General features: G+C 39.8%; 1 protein-coding gene across 2 annotated transcripts; it reads left to right on the top strand.

Annotated features, from left to right (window-relative positions):
• The first annotated feature begins 70 nt into the window (after window positions 1-70).
• On the top strand, window positions 71-16,922 carry iqgap3 (IQ motif containing GTPase activating protein 3). Of its 2 annotated transcripts, none has more exons than XM_027149314.2 (39): window positions 71-224; window positions 382-500; window positions 1,107-1,194; window positions 1,762-1,918; window positions 2,190-2,267; window positions 2,376-2,452; window positions 2,554-2,621; window positions 2,710-2,823; window positions 3,039-3,217; window positions 3,318-3,399; window positions 3,488-3,651; window positions 3,744-3,831; window positions 3,907-4,070; window positions 4,360-4,520; window positions 4,890-5,005; window positions 5,122-5,285; window positions 5,397-5,487; window positions 5,672-5,839; window positions 6,166-6,308; window positions 7,243-7,413; window positions 7,542-7,625; window positions 7,710-7,781; window positions 7,863-7,932; window positions 8,118-8,326; window positions 8,526-8,678; window positions 9,354-9,517; window positions 9,648-9,872; window positions 9,966-10,106; window positions 10,791-10,875; window positions 10,972-11,204; window positions 11,301-11,433; window positions 11,550-11,652; window positions 11,967-12,114; window positions 13,569-13,656; window positions 13,752-13,964; window positions 14,564-14,724; window positions 14,827-14,955; window positions 15,273-15,381; window positions 15,574-16,922. In XM_027149314.2, the coding sequence occupies exons 2-39, from the start codon at window positions 467-469 to the stop codon at window positions 15,685-15,687; spliced, it is 4,941 nt and encodes a 1,646-aa protein (XP_027005115.2). In that variant the 5' UTR covers window positions 71-224; window positions 382-466; the 3' UTR covers window positions 15,688-16,922. The 2 variants fall into 2 exon arrangements, with proteins under 2 accessions (XP_027005115.2, XP_027005116.2); XM_027149315.2 differs by having other exon boundaries at window positions 181-199.
• The last annotated feature ends 199 nt before the right edge of the window (window positions 16,923-17,121 follow it).

The following is a 17,121-nucleotide window of genomic DNA, read 5'->3' on the forward strand; positions in this document are numbered from 1 at the left end:
TTTTAATAAAAAAAAATATGTATAAAGAATATGAAATAAACGTAAACTCCACACTTGTACTAAGTGGCAAAGGGAGGACACTAATGACCATCATGCATTGCGCGCGTCAGGCTTGCCAATGGGATTGCGGCGGGATATTCAAACTGCCCGGAGAGTAAAAACAGTTCAACTGTGACTTTCGTCCTCCAAACAACAAGCGGTTTGTTTTATACTTCAGGCAACAAGTTAGTACTTTAGCACCAGCTGAAATCGACTATTTACCGAAGGCTTTCTTTTAAAGTTGTAGCAGGCTAAGCTACATTATTGTGGGGTTTTGTTTTAACGGGGTTTTAGTTGGTGTTATTATTATTATTATTATTATTATTATTATTATTTTTTCAGATTCGGTTATAAACTGGAACTTGGTCGCTGAAAACTCTCAAAAAAATAGTAAAACTTGCTCTGTAAATATCCAAGGAGACATAAAATGGGAGAATCCGGTGGTCAAATCCGGTCAGGATGTAAGTAAACAACTAATGTTTCTGTCGCATGTTTAACAGCAACGTGATCAGATAAACTAATGTTTCACAGCTACGGAAGTGTTTACAGTTATTAATAGCGCTTTATTACAGTTATTGTGTTCATAATTTCACATCATTACATTTAATCACGCTAGTACAAGTTATTTAGTATAAACCGTGTTATCTAAACACCAACCAATGGAGTGAGGTTTATATATATATATATGTGTGTGTGTGTGTGTGTGTGTGTGTGTGTGTGTGTGTGTGTGTGTGTGTGTGAGAGAGCGTGAGCCTAGTGGTTAAGGTGTTGGGCAGCCTATGGTAAAGGTGGGCTACCAATCTAAAGTTGTGAGTTTGAATCCCAGGTCCATTAAGCTGCCACTTTTGGGCCCTAAGCAAGACCCTTAACTCTCAATTTTGCTCAGTTGTATAAAAATTAGATAATGCAAGTCATTCTGGATAAGGGTGTCTGCTAAATGCTGAAAATGTAAACTAACATACTGCATTAATTAACATCTACTGGTAAGAAGTAAGTAAAAATACTTACTTGCACGTTTAAGTATCAGTTTCAGGTTTAACACTTTCTTTTTGGAACTTATTTTAAAGACGAACGGTTAACAGCAGAAGAAATGGATGAACAACGCATTCAGAACGTGGCTTATCAGTACCTGTGCCGCTTAGAGGAGGCAAAGAGGCAAGACACTTCACTTTACTCAGTACCTACTCCATCGCCTTGAAGGAAAACTCCACCATGGAGTACATTAAAGACATTTATATTGAAATAAAACAACGGGTAACAAAGGGCTACTTGAGTTAATTTGTTGGCTGTTGTCTTTGTTTTTTTGTTTTTTTTTCTCCGCATGAGTTCTAAACAAGAATTTTTCCCTCTTTCACTATTACCAGTTATGTTTAATGTCATATTTAATGATTAAATGCATCATAGAAGTGATGAACACAGCAAATGCTGGACTCGTATTTCCAGAATGCAGTTCAGCTGTTCAGTGTTGTAGTGATGAGTTACACCGGACACTTGGCTTGGCTGTTTAGTGAGCTACAGATGACCATGTTGTTGACCGTGATATTAGCATGCAAATTTTTAGAAATTGATCTGTCAAGAAACAAGAGTGCAGACTGTAAAGAGTGCACAATTGTAAAGATTAAAATGCAAGTGACTCAGGGTGAGTTTTTCCTTTAACGAAGATGGACTTGAAAATTAAATATTGTGGATTATTTATCTATTTATTTAAAATTTTGCTCTCAGGTGGATGGAGGCATGTCTAAAGGAGGAGCTTCCACCACCCACTGAGCTGGAAGAGGCACTGAGGAATGGAGTTCTCTTAGCTAAACTTGGCCATTGTTTTGCTCCGAAAATTGTTCCTCTGAAGAAGATCTATGACCTCAACCAGGAACGTTACAAGGTCTGTTTGATGTGGAAGAGATGAGAACCTGAAAGATGCAAACCTCATTGTCGTATAGCCAGACATTGATATAGGACTACGGAATGAAATCAATGATATACAGTAATCTCTTGATCTGATACGAATGATCTGATGCCTAAATAACAGCATTACACATCACTGTGCTATAATTATCCTCAACATAACTTGTTTGCCGCAAAAGGTGCCATTAATTGTCAAACTGTACGGTGTGTTTTCTAAATGAGCCACTCAATTTGTTGGTGTGCTACAGGTGGTAGGTTTGCAGTTTCGCCATACCGATAACATCAACCATTGGAGAAATGCCTTAGTAGAGATTGGCCTGCCAACGGTAAATTAAACCAATATAGAATATTTCCTCTAAACATTCATGTTTTTCCAAACATTGGCCACACACAAGCATCACTATAACACTTGTATTTCCTACTTCTCCTGTCAGATTTTTTACCCTGAGACCACTGACATCTATGATAAGAAGAATATGCCACGTACTGTCTATTGTATCCACGCTCTCAGGTTTGCACCAGTGATGTATTTATAGCACTAGTACTTTATAGTGTAATTCTACCAGAAATGTCATCTTAATGTCTGTTTAATTGTTTGTAATTTTCTTGTAGCCTGTATCTTTTTCGTCAAGGTTTGGCTCCTCAAATCCATGACCTGTGTGGCAAAGTCAAATTCACAGGTAAAAACATAATTTTCCAGCCAGATTACTTTTTAGTTTTCTTGACTGCTTACTTTGAATATTGATCTGTCATTTTTCCTTTTCTTAGATGAGGAGATCAATAACATGAAGCTGGAACTGGATAAATACGGTATCCAGATGCCTGCTTTCAGCAAGATTGGGGGAATTCTTGCTAATGAGCTGTCGGTGGATGAGGCTGCTGGTAAGAACGGTCACGTCTAGGATTATCGGTAATGTGATTGCAGAGGTTCAGCCTGTTGTCAGTGTTGATACTAATAAACTTTTAATCGTTCAGCAAGGCCAAGTGACAATAAGTTATAATGTTTACCCATTTTATTATATTCTGCCATATTTTGGCCAAAATATTGAAATCTGGTGTATGAAAATCTTTGCTTCCTTTCCTGGTCATGTGTGCAGTGCATGCAGCTGTGATAGCCATTAATGAGGCGGTGGAGCGGGGTTGTGTGGAGGACACTGCACAATCACTGCGCAATCCCAACGCAATGCTCACTAATCTGCAGGAGCAGCTCATGGCCGTCTACCAGGAGATGCTGCGCCAGGCTCGTGCTCACAAAGCAGTCAAGGCTTCTGCTAAAGTAAAGGAAACTGCTAAAGTCCTGTGTTTGATCCGACCATCTAACATAAATATAATATGTCTAAAACAGAATGCAATTAAGATGAATTTGATGTTTTTAGGCAAATGGCTCCATGGAGAAGGACATATATGAAGAGTACCTGACACAAAGTGAGATTCAAGACAACATCACTAAAGTTAATGGTGAGTCTGTGCTCTAGTACTGTGCCTATGGGAATGGTTGAACCTGTATCTGTAATATGATCAATCTATGGTGTGTTTGGGTGTGTAGTACGTGCTGCTGTAGAGCGAGTGGATGAGGCTATAGACTGTGGCGATGCCCTGGCTCTACTCTCAGCCCTGCAGAACCAGAGTCTTGGCCTCAGGGGGCTCCTTAGAGACAATTCTGATTGGTATCTGGAACAGCTCACATCAGACCGGGAACAGAAAGCCCTGGTGGGAACTTGTATCACACTGTATTGCATCTTCTTTATCATTGTATGCAGTGATTAAGGTGTGAGTCACTATGTGTCTGTGATTTCTTCTAGGATCTGGGGTGTGTGGACCCTCTAGAGCGAGATGAGCTGCAGGAAGGTATCAGCGTGGCCAATGAGGAAGCTCAGCGCTCAGGAACCAGTCAGTTCAAGCCTCACTTTGACATAAAAATGAAATTAAAATGATACTCATGAGTTTGACTGTGTGTTTGTGTAGTGCTGCAGGCAATATCCAAAATCAACGAGGCTTTGAGGTGTGGTGAGCCACGTCAGACAGTTCGTGCCCTGATGAACCCCGATGCCCACCTGCCCGACGTTTACCCTTTTGCTGCTGAGCTTTACCAGAGAGAACTCGCTCCTCTGCAGCACCAGTGCCCTCAGGTGGCTAACACAACTCCACAAATACGACAACTTGTAAACAGATTCAGTTCCCCTTCCTCTAGGGTCATTAAAGCATAGTAAGCTGTAGTTGATTGATTTGTATATCACTGTCAAATTTTCCATTCCCTAATGTAGGATTTTGCATATTAGACACTGCTGTGATCCATGTCTCTGTCTCATTGCAATAATGAATTTCTACTTAAAAAAAAAAAATCTTCATCCAAAGCTCAAAAATCATTAGTCTGTGTGGCTGTAAGCAGACCTTTTTTGTGTGTGTGTGATTGTACAGGGTGACCTTCAGCAGGAGGAGCTGTTTGTGGCTGTAGAAATGCTGTCTGCAGTGGCATTGATCAACCAGACACTGGAGGCTAAAGACATGGGTGCATTCTATGCCACTCTGGTCAGCCCTGCAGCTGGTCTTGCAGACATAGATGACGGCTTAATGCAAAGGTGTGACACTACAGAGGATTGTTTCATCAGTGGCCATTTAAACTTGTATCAATTTTTTCCCCCCATGTATCAGTTTTAACTACTCAGCAGCTAAGAGACCTAACCTACTCTTCTAACACCACTCATATTACACTTTGCCTATGCATCTGCCTGTAAAGATCATATTGAGTAAGGGGCCGGATTAGCACACAATTTATCTATTTATTTATTTATGGGATGAGGGTTTTTACTTTACAACCTTGCCTTGGTATCTGCCTGCAAATATTTTGTAATTTTTAATAAGGACCAAGTTTAACAAATAACAATATATACACACACTTATGCATACAAATATTTGTAGACATTATATTTAGTTCAGACTTTGCTTAGGTATTTTGAGGAGCTTTCTGAACTGAAGAGGAAGGCAGGCAGAGTTCTTCTGACCTGGAATGAGTTGCAAAGTGGAGTGAACAGTGTTAACATGACGGCTCAGGAGGAGCATGACCGTAAGTACATGTTCCTACCTTTCCAACCTATGAGAACTTTTCTTAGTTTTCTAGAGTCTGTGATTTTTATAATGATAGAACCCACATGTATCTTTCCTGTCATCTTTTAACTGTAGAGATCCTAACTATTGGGCTGATCAACCAGGCCCTCAGTCACGGTGACCCTCAGAAAACTCTGGCTGCATTGCTGCTGCTCTCTAGTGGTTTGAAAGATGTAGTTCCACAGAACGGCAAGCGCTACCATGATGCACTTAACCGACTCAAGAAACGCAAGGCAGAGGTGTTGTATACAGCAATATGGAGAAAAACTGTAGAGATGTTGGCGGAATTAGCCTAATTAGATTTTGTTTTCATTTCTTGACTATCTTTTGTGTCTGTATTCATGATGCAGATGAGTCGAGACACTGGAGCAGAGCTGTGGTTAGCTGATATTCAGGAGGGAGTGAGTCAGGCAAACCAGGACACTCAGAAAGCTCTGAAGAGTGAGTGTGTGCAGTGAAACATTATATTCAGACATTTTCAACTCCGCTTGAATACTCAGGGCTGATCAAGGTGTGAATGTGTGAGCATGCCTGAAGATCATCCATTTACAAGAAAACAGACTTCTCTTTTTCTGGTTTTTCGAACATATCTCATGAGTTTTTATGTATGACTTTTTGCTGTCAGTGTCTCTGGGGCTGGCTGCTGTTAATCAGGCAGTGAAGGAAGGTAAAGCCTCTCAGACCCTGCGAGTGATGCGATTGCCAGAAGTGGCTCTGAGGAGTGTCGTAGCGGAGTGTGCAGCTGCGTACCAGACCGAGCTATCAGCCTTGCTTCGTGCCAAGTACATGGAAGGTCAGTGTAATAGTCTCATCATAGACTGTTACTGTACTGTACTTTCACAGTGTTTCTGACCGTCTCAGAATACAGTGTATAACTGCCTATTTTGCACTTCATTTCAATGAAATTTAAAATTGTACAGTAATTGTAACAATGGATGTTGTCACAAAGCAGCTTTACATAACTTTACAGAAATGTATAAATTCAGGATATAAATTTTAATTCAACAAATTTCAGTTTGAAATGATCAAGCCAGAGACAACTGTGGCAGTGAAAAACCACCCTGTGATGATGATGGGGGGAAAAACACCATCTCATCTTGTGTTTCTCACTTTTATAAGGTGATAACAAAAGCCCATGGATCAGAACAAAGACTCTAGATGGCAGCTCTTACTACTTCCACCTGCAAAAGCTGGAGGGTGGCTGGGAGCGGCCTCATGGATTTGTCCAGAATAGTATCTTCCTCACTCATGAAGAAATCCAGGTACCATTGAAATCTAGATTACTGTAACCACAAATAACAGAGATGCCTTCAACAGCCTAAATCTTAAAGCGCCATTACTAGAGCTTATTTATCTTCTGTTCTATTAAAAGTTCTCCTGGTTTTCTTTGGAGAATCATTACTTAAAAGTTTTAGAATTTGAATGTACTGGAATATCAATGAGCTAATATTTGTATACCTTTCACACAAAACGAATATTTGCAGCATCTCCGGTATGCATTCGTGTATTATATACAGCATACAGTGAGTTTATTTTTTTTATGAGCATAATATGAGGTTCGTACCTTTTTCCTGGACATTTACACAATCCTAAAGTTACCCAGGATTAATGTTTTATAAAGAGTACCCAAGTAACTTTTTCTCCTGCATGATAAATGTTTAAAGCATCCTCAGCAAATGTCCTGAATCTCAAGTGGAGTCTTTATTACTGTATGTGCTTTAATGCACAGGGTCCTTAGTGTTACTGAACCTATATATAGTGAACATGTGAATGCAAAGAGTGTTGAAAAATGTTGTTGAACTACTTGTATAGGCCTAAATACAAAAAATATAAATTTTATTATTGGTACTTTGTTTTAATGTTTGTGATATGATATGAATTAGAAACATACTTAATTCATTTAAATCTACGTTTATGACATTTGGTAGACCTCCTTATCCAGAGCGATGTATAAAAGTGGTTTTATTCTATCAATGAATACATTTACATAGTTCACTGGGTTACAGCATCAACCTAAAACTCTGTTCAGGGATTTAAAAAAAATAAATATACACATGCAACAAAAAAGGGGAAAAAAGAAAATTTGATTCAAAACTTTTCTTCAAACCCATAACCAGGGTTATTTAAGCACTGAAATCAAAATATTTGTCAACTAGAAGCAGAATGTTGGAATTTAAGGACGCTGTCTCCCTGCAGGCAGCATGCAGCAGTGTAACTGTGGCACACAGTCGGGAGGTGCAATGGAAGGCCAGTGAACTGATGGTGGTGCAGCTGCAGGCCTGTGCACGAGGCTTCCTCCTTCGTCAGAAGCTTTTTGAGCGCTTACACTTCCTTAACTCTCAACTACCTGCCATTATTACCATTCAAGTATGAAATGATCAAATGCTACCACCACATTTACTGACAGCTGCTAAGAAAGATGGCTCAAGCTTTATTTTAGGACACAACATTTTGCATCACTGGATAAAATGATCGTGTTTGTGCTGGTTTGTTAGTCACACTGGCGGAGGTGTCTGCAGCAGAGGGCCTATAGGAAGCGACTGGAGTACCTTTATCGGAACTGGAGAGCAGTGGTGAAAGTAAGAGCATATCTTGTATACCATTTGGCAATCATTTGAGAAGTCCAATATTTTCCTACACTTTATCTGGCTGTGCTTTTACAGATCCAGGCATGGGTGAAGATGTGGATCGCTCGGAGGAGGCATCGGGCTCGTCTGCGCCACTTCAGGAGACACGTGAGTGGTTCATCTTAACTGCAAATTACAGTTGAACAATTGGGGGATTAGATGTAAATGTATGAAGTTTGTATCTTTTAGGTTGGAGCCATTATAAAGATTCAGGCTTTCTTCAGAGCCAATAAGGCACGTGAAGAGTATAGGATGCTAGGTAGGATTTTTTTTTTCTTCTTCTTCTTTGTCATAAACAAATCTGTCATGCATTTTAATTATGTTTTATTAATAATATGTTAATCTTTATATCTGAACTGTTTTAACTGTTAAAGAGGCATTTCAGGTTGCCTGTGCTTCATGTTCTTACATTTTCTCCGTCTGTCTCTATCTGTGTGCTCACAGTGCACTCCAGCACTCCCCCTCTGTCTGTTGTACGCAAGTTTGCACACCTGTTGGAACTAGAGGATAATGATATCCGCCAGGAGGGGGAGCTGCTGCGTCTGCGGGAAGAGGTGGTGCGCACCATCCGCTCCAACAGACAACTAGAGGCAGACCTGGACCTTATGGACCTGAAGATCGGCTTGCTGGTCCGCAATCGGGTCACGCTCCAGGTCAGAAACCACACACGAAGAGAGCTGTTCAGCCTTTTTAGACTGTGGACATCTTTTCCATCCCACATGAATTGAATTAGTTAATTGCTTTCAGAGAAATGTCATTGCTTCAGTTGTTTATCCTTGGCGCCAGGATGTCTGTTCATGAAAACTACTCCATGTGTGACTCTGTCCTGTTTGGTCTGGTCCTGGGGTGCAGGAGGTGGTGTCACACCATAAGAAACTCACCAAGAAGAACAAAGAAGAGCTGTCTGATATGATGGACCTGGACAAACAGAAAGGTCTTAAGTCTCTGAGCAAAGACAAAAGGGAGAAGTTGGAGGCTTATCAGCACTTGTTCTACCTGTTGCAGGTACACTCATTTTCTAGCTGTGTATGGACATTAACCTAGCTCCCACAAGCTACACACCATCTGTAGTGTGTGGATCACTGACTGTGTCTGAAATAGAAAACCTGTTGACTCAACTGAAATTAGTATATGTATTATATATGTAATATTAAATAATATTTATATTTGAGTATATAACGCACATTTAAAACTATAGCTGTTAGTCTTCAACAGTACCGGTGTTGGTATGAAGCAACAGGGGAATGTTTTAATAGTTTTATGTAAATATTTGTTTGTTTTACCTGTAAATTATACTTGAAATCATTAATTTAATCAAAAGTACAAATAGGATTTCTCCTATTGAATACCTTTTTGGTTTTGAAATGCGTTAAAGTGTTTTGCACAAATGCGTCACATTGGCTGGCTGCTCCAACAGCTTCCATTATATAGGATGTATATGTAAGCTTGTTTCTATCTATTCTTTTCACAATAGAATCGCTTTAATTACTTTCAATGAATATGGGGGATTAGCATGAGTGAACTTTGCAGCAGATGGAAATGTCTTTTGGAACAATGCTGGAGAATAACGAGTTAGTTGTAGTGCAATGTTGTCCATGTGGAGCTTGTGTCTAGTACTACTTGTGTTTAGTTAGTGTATAAATGATACTGATACTGTCGTGTTTCTGTCTGCATCTACAGACCCAGCCATCATACCTGGCCCAACTCATATTCCTGATGCCACAGAATAAGAGCACACGTTTCATGGAGACAGTCATCTTCACTCTCTTTAACTATGGCTCAGACTGTAGAGAGGCGTACCTGCTGTTGCAGCTCTTTACAGCTGCCCTCCGCCACGAGATAAAGTATAGTTTCCCTTTTTCAGTGTCCTCTAGCATGAATACCAGGAAATGCTGTACTGGTTTAATTAGCTTGACTTAAAAGTTATGTTGTTTATTTATATGAAGCATTTTTTTGTATTTTTCTGTGAGAAAGACTGAAGGTGGACCAGCCTCAGGAGGTGGTGACTGGGAGCCCAACAGTCATAAAGATGCTGGTGAGTTTCTATCGTCACGCTCGTGGTTCAAATGCGTTGAGGGAGATTTTGGGGCCAGTGGTACGTGAGGTTCTGCAGGACCGCACACTCAGCATTCGTATAGATCCTGTGGAGATATATAAGAGCTGGATCAACCAGACTGAGAGCCAGACCGGCCACAAGAGGTCAGTGCTACATCTGGTCGTTATGTTCTTTTAGAATTTCAATTTTATTATTTTGTGTGTTCATGCTATATTTGTGGTGTTTTTTTTTCACAGCTCACTGCCATACGAGGTGAGTGCAGAGCAGGCCCTCAGCCACCCAGAGGTGCAGCAGCGTTTAAACATTGCAATCAGTAACCTGAAGACGCTCACCGACCGTGTGTTTCATGCCATCACCAGCAACCTGCACAAACTGCCGTACGTGTCATGTGTTTTTAAGATCTTTCCAGTTAATTTCAGATGACTGTTCCTTTTACTCTTTTGCATAAACTTTTAGAACATCTAACCATATTGTAATATGCCCTGAAAGAAAAGGGTATTTTTTAGGTCCAACACTTGATTATTGGACTAGTGGATTGAAGGTCAAAGTTATATTGCATGTAATATACACTGAATGTTTAGTTTATCGACTCTTTCCAAATTTTAATGTTACCCCTGTTACACTGCAGCTACTGACTAGGGAGGGTGAAGCCTTAGAAGTTGGAAAGCACAAGCTGCCCTGTTACACTTGCATGAAATCATACCCACCTACATTGGTTAGTTAATTTTGCTGCGATTGACAGGAGACATGATTTGCCACCCTGGATCTCTCCAGCCACAGATGGCAGTACCATTGTCAGCACTTAAACTCACAATCTCCTGATGTAACCACATTTTATATTTGCAACACTAAGGAGCTGTCACAGTCTTGGAGGTTATTTACCACATAAGCTATTTAGGGGTATTTTCTAGCATGTTCCTGTAGTTCTTGGACACAGATCTACCATAGAACATGTTCTGGGCACATCCTGATAAATTATTCCTCTTTGAAAAATAAAATAAGCAAATTTCTCCAATGTAGATTTTCTCACATGTCATTTTGTGCGTTCGTGTGTGTTTTAGGTATGGGTTGCGCTACACTGCTAAAGTTCTGCGAGACTCTCTGCATGAGAAGTTTCCTCAAGCTAGTGAGGAGGAGCTGTACAAGGTAAGTAGAAGTTGTCAGAAGTTGGTTCTTCTTTCTCTCTGTGTGCTGTTTGCATAGTAGATCTCTGTATAGCTGTGTAATTATCAGTGTTGTTAGATTGTAGGTAACCTGGTGTACTACCGCTACATGAACCCTGCTGTGGTGGCTCCTGATGGATTTGATGTGGTAGAGTTTGGAGTCGGTTCAGTTCTTCTGCCTGATCAGCGACGAACCCTAGGTTCTATCGCCCGAATCCTGCAACACAGTGCTGCACACAAGCCCTTCTATGGGGACTCTGCACATCTGCGTGCCCTGAATGACTACATCACACACATGCATGGCAAATTTAGGTGAGTTCAAAAGTCACTTATTAAATATTGTCTTTGGAAGAAGGTTTGGAGTTTTTTCAGACTGTTGACTGGAACTGGCTCCTGCTTGACTTACAGGAAGTTCCTGAAAATGGTGTGCGACGTTCCCGAGCCTGAGGATCGCTTTAACATTGATGAATATTCTGAAATGGTCATCCTCAACAAACCTGTTATCTACATCTCCATTGGCGAGCTCATAAACACGCACAAGGTACCGCTGTACATTACATGTTTTTTGTTCTCATGCTTTTTTGTATGTTCATTTATTAAATACAAAGGTCATTCTGTTGCAAGTTCTAAAGTGTCTGTGTCTTGTTCTGTGTTCAGCTGCTCCTGGAGCATCAGGATGCACTGTGTCCTGATCAGAGTGATGCTCTCTTCCTGCTGCTGAGGGACCTCGGCAAAGTGCCTTCTGTTCAAGCCCTTGTTGGTTAGTCTGCACACCTGCGTACTCTGAATAACTACATCACACATGCTCCAATAACACATGCTCTCCCTCCTTGAAATCTCACTGTCTTCTCAAAATAGAGTGACCTTACTTCAAACATCTTTAAACAAACTTGTACAGCCTTCTTTAACGTGTGTTTTGGTTTTTGTGTTTATTACTTGGATAGAACTGATTATTTCTCTGGAGCAGAGGCAGTAATGAAAAGTGCATAGAAGACCTTCAGTGTCTGAATGATTTAGTTACTTGCTCCTCTAACAAACCTTTTAAACTTGTCTATTTGTAACGGTCACTCACAGGAGAGGGGGTTATTAACTCTGCAGACCAAAATTTGGAGCAGACTTTGGCTCAATACAATAAGATGGAGGTATCACTCACCCTCACCACCAAGTTTGACATCTTTAAAAGCTCTGATGAGAAACCTGATGCTCGAGGCATTCTGCTCAGGTAAGACAGCATGTGATGTTCTAAAGTTCTAAACATAATCACGTACACAATATGGCCAAAAGTTTGTGGACACCTATATGTTGGCCTTCCTGGAACAGTTATCGTCGGAATCACAGAATTGTCACTGCATGCTGAAGCTTTACAATTTCCCTTCACTGAAACTAAGGCTCAAACCTGCTCCAACTATGCACAAATTGAACTCCATGGAGACATGGTCTGCTAAGGTTGGAGTGGAAGAACCTCAAAGTTTGGATTTCAACCCTGCTGAACACCTTAGAGATTAACTGGAACACCGACTACACCCCAGGCCTCCTCACCTGACATCAGGCCCCGACATCACTAATGCTCTTGTGGGCAAATCCTCATAGCCACACTCCAAAATCCAGAGGACTGGAGGTTCTTATAACAGGAACAGGCGCATATGGGATATAATGTTTATAAAGTACATATGGTTGTGATGGTCAGCTGTCCACATACTTTTGGCTATATAGTGCATGTGTGTACGTATGTGTTCTGTTGTTTCGAGTCAGACATTGTACTGACCCATTTATGCAGAAACCTTGTTTTAGTTCAATCACTTTTGACTAAAAAAAAAAAAGGTTTATGATTCTTAAAGCAGCAGGATGTAAGATTTTGCCCTTTCTGGTAGTAAAATGTGAGCTACCTGCAGAAGAATATTTTCTAATGTCACAATCTCAGGGAAGTTTTCCTTGCCACTGTTGCCTTTGGCTTGTTCATTTGGGATCTAAAGAATAAATCACAGATTGCAAATTGAATTCTATGCATTTAAATAATTACTTCATAACAATAGCACATGGGTGTCCTTAACATACTAATTACTCACCTGAAATAACCAAGTGTGTCGAGTAAATACATGGAAACCAGACCAAGAGTAGACTTGCTCTAGTCCTATGTAGCTGAGTATAAAATATTTAAAAGAAAGGAGAGAAAAAATAACTCCAGTGTGCCATTAGGTGCTCTCTGAGTCACCAAATCGGCATAACAACTGACTATTGCTTCAAAAATCGGTAACTGTATTTTGATCGACTCTAATTTGCCTCTCACCGATTTTTCAGAAGAAATAAATGTCCTTAGGAAGTCCTTAATCTCCATCAGGACTAATCCATTTTCCTTACCGTATAGATTTAGGCATTCATTCTGTCGTGCTCTCACTCTCTAATCTGATTCTCTGTGGATCTTGTCAATCAGTGTAACAAGGTTTTTTCACAAAGGTTTAACCGAATGATCTTATATTCTGTATCTTTAAGTGAACCTAATTTATTTGCACATTGTCTACCACAAATTTACTTCAGTGCAAATCATAACACAGCTTTTTGATATTCTTAGAACACTGATGCTTTCTTCTTTCCAGCCACCTAAAAAAATCAAAATGTTTAAACAACTTGATTGTAATTACCGGTTTTGCAAATATTTGTATTTTGCCTGTTTTCCAGCACTAAGCAGCTGATAATTGATGTGATAAGAGCTCAGCCTGGAGATACATTGAGTGAGGTTCTCCAATCCTCTGTCTCTCAGGATCAGGTATAAGTGCACATACATCAACATTCTCCTCAACCTTAGACAGTCTTTCTTTCGGGTACACAGAGGACGAAACACTATACATTGCTTGTGTTTAGGAGGTGCAGCATGGCTGGATTATGCACCGCAGGGCACAGCGAGATGCCCGCACCCCGGAGAAGATGAAGAGGAATCAGTCTCTAATTGCTGACAGCAACCTAACACTGGAGGAAAAGAAGCGGAAGATCCAGCGCAGTCTGAGGAGGCTGGAGGCTCTTGGAGTACTTACCCCACCAGAATCAGAGACTCAGATACTTCAGCTCATTGCCAAGGTACAACAACACGGGTGCACATGTTTCCCCTGGTGTGTTTTCTTTCTGTGCAGTGTGTTTGGTTAGTTGTGAACACAGCACAATTAGATTGTAGTAAAAAAGCAATTTTACCCCGAATTCAATCTAACTGCAAAAAAGGGAACCAATTATTTCTGTAGGTGTTGGCTGCTAAAAGGAACTCTAAGATGCAGATTGTGCCATTGAACAGAGCAGTAGTGCTGTAGATATTAACAGAAACACTGGATGCATGGAGGTGTTAACTGATTTAAATGACGTAAAATAGCAATTTTTTAAAAAAAAAATTACTTTTTTTTTTATTACTGTAATTATCTAGGCATTTCAGCATGTCTTTTTTATTTATTTAATTAATTATTATTTTTATTTTTCTAAATTGGACCAAAAGATGTGAAAGCAATCTTAATTTGTGAGACTGAAGAAATAAAACATGCAGTAGGCTATTTAATTGTTTAAAACAAACACACAAAAAAACAAGAATTGTGTTTGGTACTAGATATAGCTAGGTATTTCCTTAATCCTCACAGGTATAAAAGTGTATTTGTGCCTTTTTTTGGTAAGACACCCTGCTTTCCCTGTTGTAGGATATCCGTCACCAGCGTCTGTACCGGCAAAGACGGCAAGCTGAGCTGGTGAAGCTTAAACACACACTGCACAGCCTGCACTGCAAGAGCTCTTTCCACTCTGAACAGATTGACTACTACAGCCAGTATATCTCCACCTGCTTGCACAACCTCACCGCCAGGTAACACACACCCTAAATATAAAAGCACTAAAACGTGTAGAACATGGTGTGTATGTGTGGAGAAGGGCACTGTGCTGACTGTTCTTTATTCTGGCCCATCAGTCAGAGAAATGGGAAAAAGGCAGCAGACAGCAAAGGGAAGAAGTGCAAGCAACTGACGTTGACCTACACCGCTGCCCGGCTCCATGAGAAGGGAGTCCTCCTGGAGATAGAGGACCTGCCCATCACACAGTAGGATCATATGAAAAGCCCACCAAACACACACACATTTGTTTACTTTCTATTTTAAATCCTGTATTTCTGCAGATCCTGGCATTAAGCAGAATGAATCTAACTTATGTTACAATTGTTACAAAAAAAAAAATCTCTGTCTGGATGAACAGAAACAGAAGGGAAAAGCCTGTTTGTGGAATGGAAATGTTTCTAAGAAAGTTGAAAACATCAGTGTGGTCTAAATCAAAGCAGTATCAGTGAATGGGAGTACTATCTTAAGATTTATGAATATTTGTTTTGGGTCTGTTTCAAACCTGTGTGTGTGTGTTTTGCAGGTTCAAGAATGTAATCTTTGACATCATACCCAGTGAGGAGGGAGGCACCTTCCTGGTTAAAGCTCGGTTTTTAGGAGTGGACATGGAACGATTTCCCTTGAAATATCAGGTAATTACCCAAAAATGCACAAATGCTGTTCATCTAAACACTTATCATCTGGATTGTATCAAAAACAGGCCAGTGCATTCTGAACATGTAATACTATGTAAATCTTTTTGCAATTAGTGGGTGGTGGTTTCCATTGTATCAGTGGTGTGTGTGTGTGTGTGTGTGTGTGTGTGTGTGTGTGTGTGTGTGTAGGACTTGTTACAGCTCCAGTATGAAGGAGTTGCTGTGATGAAGATGTTTGACAAGGCCAAAGTCAATGTCAATCTTCTCATCTTCCTCCTTAACAAGAAATTCTTCAAGAAGTGATGTAGACTAATGATGACCAGGTCCTCCTTCCATACACACAAAACACTCCAAAACTCAGAGCTCAGCTTCGTAGAATAAAACACCACAAACTGGACATGTGCACTTTAATAGATATGTAAAAATAAGGGGAAATTTTATATTCATGTGAGTTTTATGTTCATGTCATATGATGACCGTATAATAACCAAATGTGCCAGTAGCAGCCAATATTACTTTCTGGTGGTTGGTGGGAATATATCCTTGTAGTGTATAATAGGTCCTCTTTGTTAAGCAGCACTTTGTCTCTTTACAACTATGCTGTACTTGTGTATTGATATCCCATTACTACTCAGCCATTTTATATTCCTGAAGGGAAGATGGTAACACTTAAATCTTCTTTGCCATATATTTTATAAAATACCAGGGTTGGCTTAGCTTCTTATTATGCTTCACTTATGCGGACATTTCTCTAACAATAGCTTCACGATGATCTATCTTTAAATCTATAAATGTTTTTATGAGTATTCTACTGTATCAAAAGGGCAATTTGTATTTTTTTTTTATGTATTCCTAATGTTTTTTTTTCCTCTCATGTTGACCACCCCATCGTCTTCGTTGTGTCTGCGATTTACTGCATTATTAATTGTGTGCACTTAAATAGAGCACTTGGTCTCAGCATTACTCTAGCAGTATTGGGTTTTACCCACTACTTATGAAAAGCTGTACTCCAAAACCACACACATGCCAATCCATGGTGTACACAGACTGAGTTGTGTTTGGTTCTACTCCTACCAGCTTAGATGCTTAATGGTATGACTGACATCTTGGGCGTGCTTCATTCTTCACTCCTTGTCATGAACTCGACTGACGATGCTACAGTTTTGAGTCTCACAGCTGGTCCGAACCTCTGCAGAGATCAAGTGTTTGTTATTGCGGTCAGTGTTTTAAGCTTTTAGTAGTTCTAAAGTCCTGCAGTGTTCCCTTATTCCTGAATTGCTCACCTTCGCTTGAACAAGCTTCAAAATCGTTGCAGGGTATCTGGTGTCAGAATGCTGATTTTTTTTGTGCTCTGTATATATTTTCTGTCCACTTTATCATTTTTCTTTTGCTGTCTTCTAAAGTCCTTGTGTTTTCTTTATTTGTGATCTGTAACTCAATCTTTACCTTCAAATATTTTACAGAACGTTGTACTCTTTGGTGCAACGCTTTTTTTTTTCTTTTAAATAAACTGTAAAATAAAGTTGTTTTCTCATTTATTTTGGATTGTAATTAACGTTTAAAAAGTTGAAGATTATACAGCAGGATTGTGGTGGAATTATAGAGGACCAAAAGATAAGATATACCTTTATTTGTCCCACAATGGAGAAATTTCTCTGTTATATCAGCAAAATAAATAAATATATAAAGACATAATAATATACAAAAAAACAAAAATGTATAAAAAAAGAGTAGTGT

The sequence above is a fragment of the Tachysurus fulvidraco genome, chromosome 3, assembly GCF_022655615.1.
Source record: "Tachysurus fulvidraco isolate hzauxx_2018 chromosome 3, HZAU_PFXX_2.0, whole genome shotgun sequence".
NCBI lineage: Eukaryota > Metazoa > Chordata > Actinopteri > Siluriformes > Bagridae > Tachysurus > Tachysurus fulvidraco.

Excerpts from the sequence above, each read along its gene's own strand:
- iqgap3 (XM_027149314.2), top strand. The coding sequence starts at position 467 with ATGGGAGAATCCGGTGGTCAAATCCGGTCAGGAT. Across the intron at positions 9,518-9,647 it reads GCCCTCCGCCACGAGATAAA|ACTGAAGGTGGACCAGCCTC; the intron begins GTATAGTTTCCC and ends TCTGTGAGAAAG. Across the intron at positions 9,873-9,965 it reads AGCCAGACCGGCCACAAGAG|CTCACTGCCATACGAGGTGA; the intron begins GTCAGTGCTACA and ends TTTTTTTCACAG.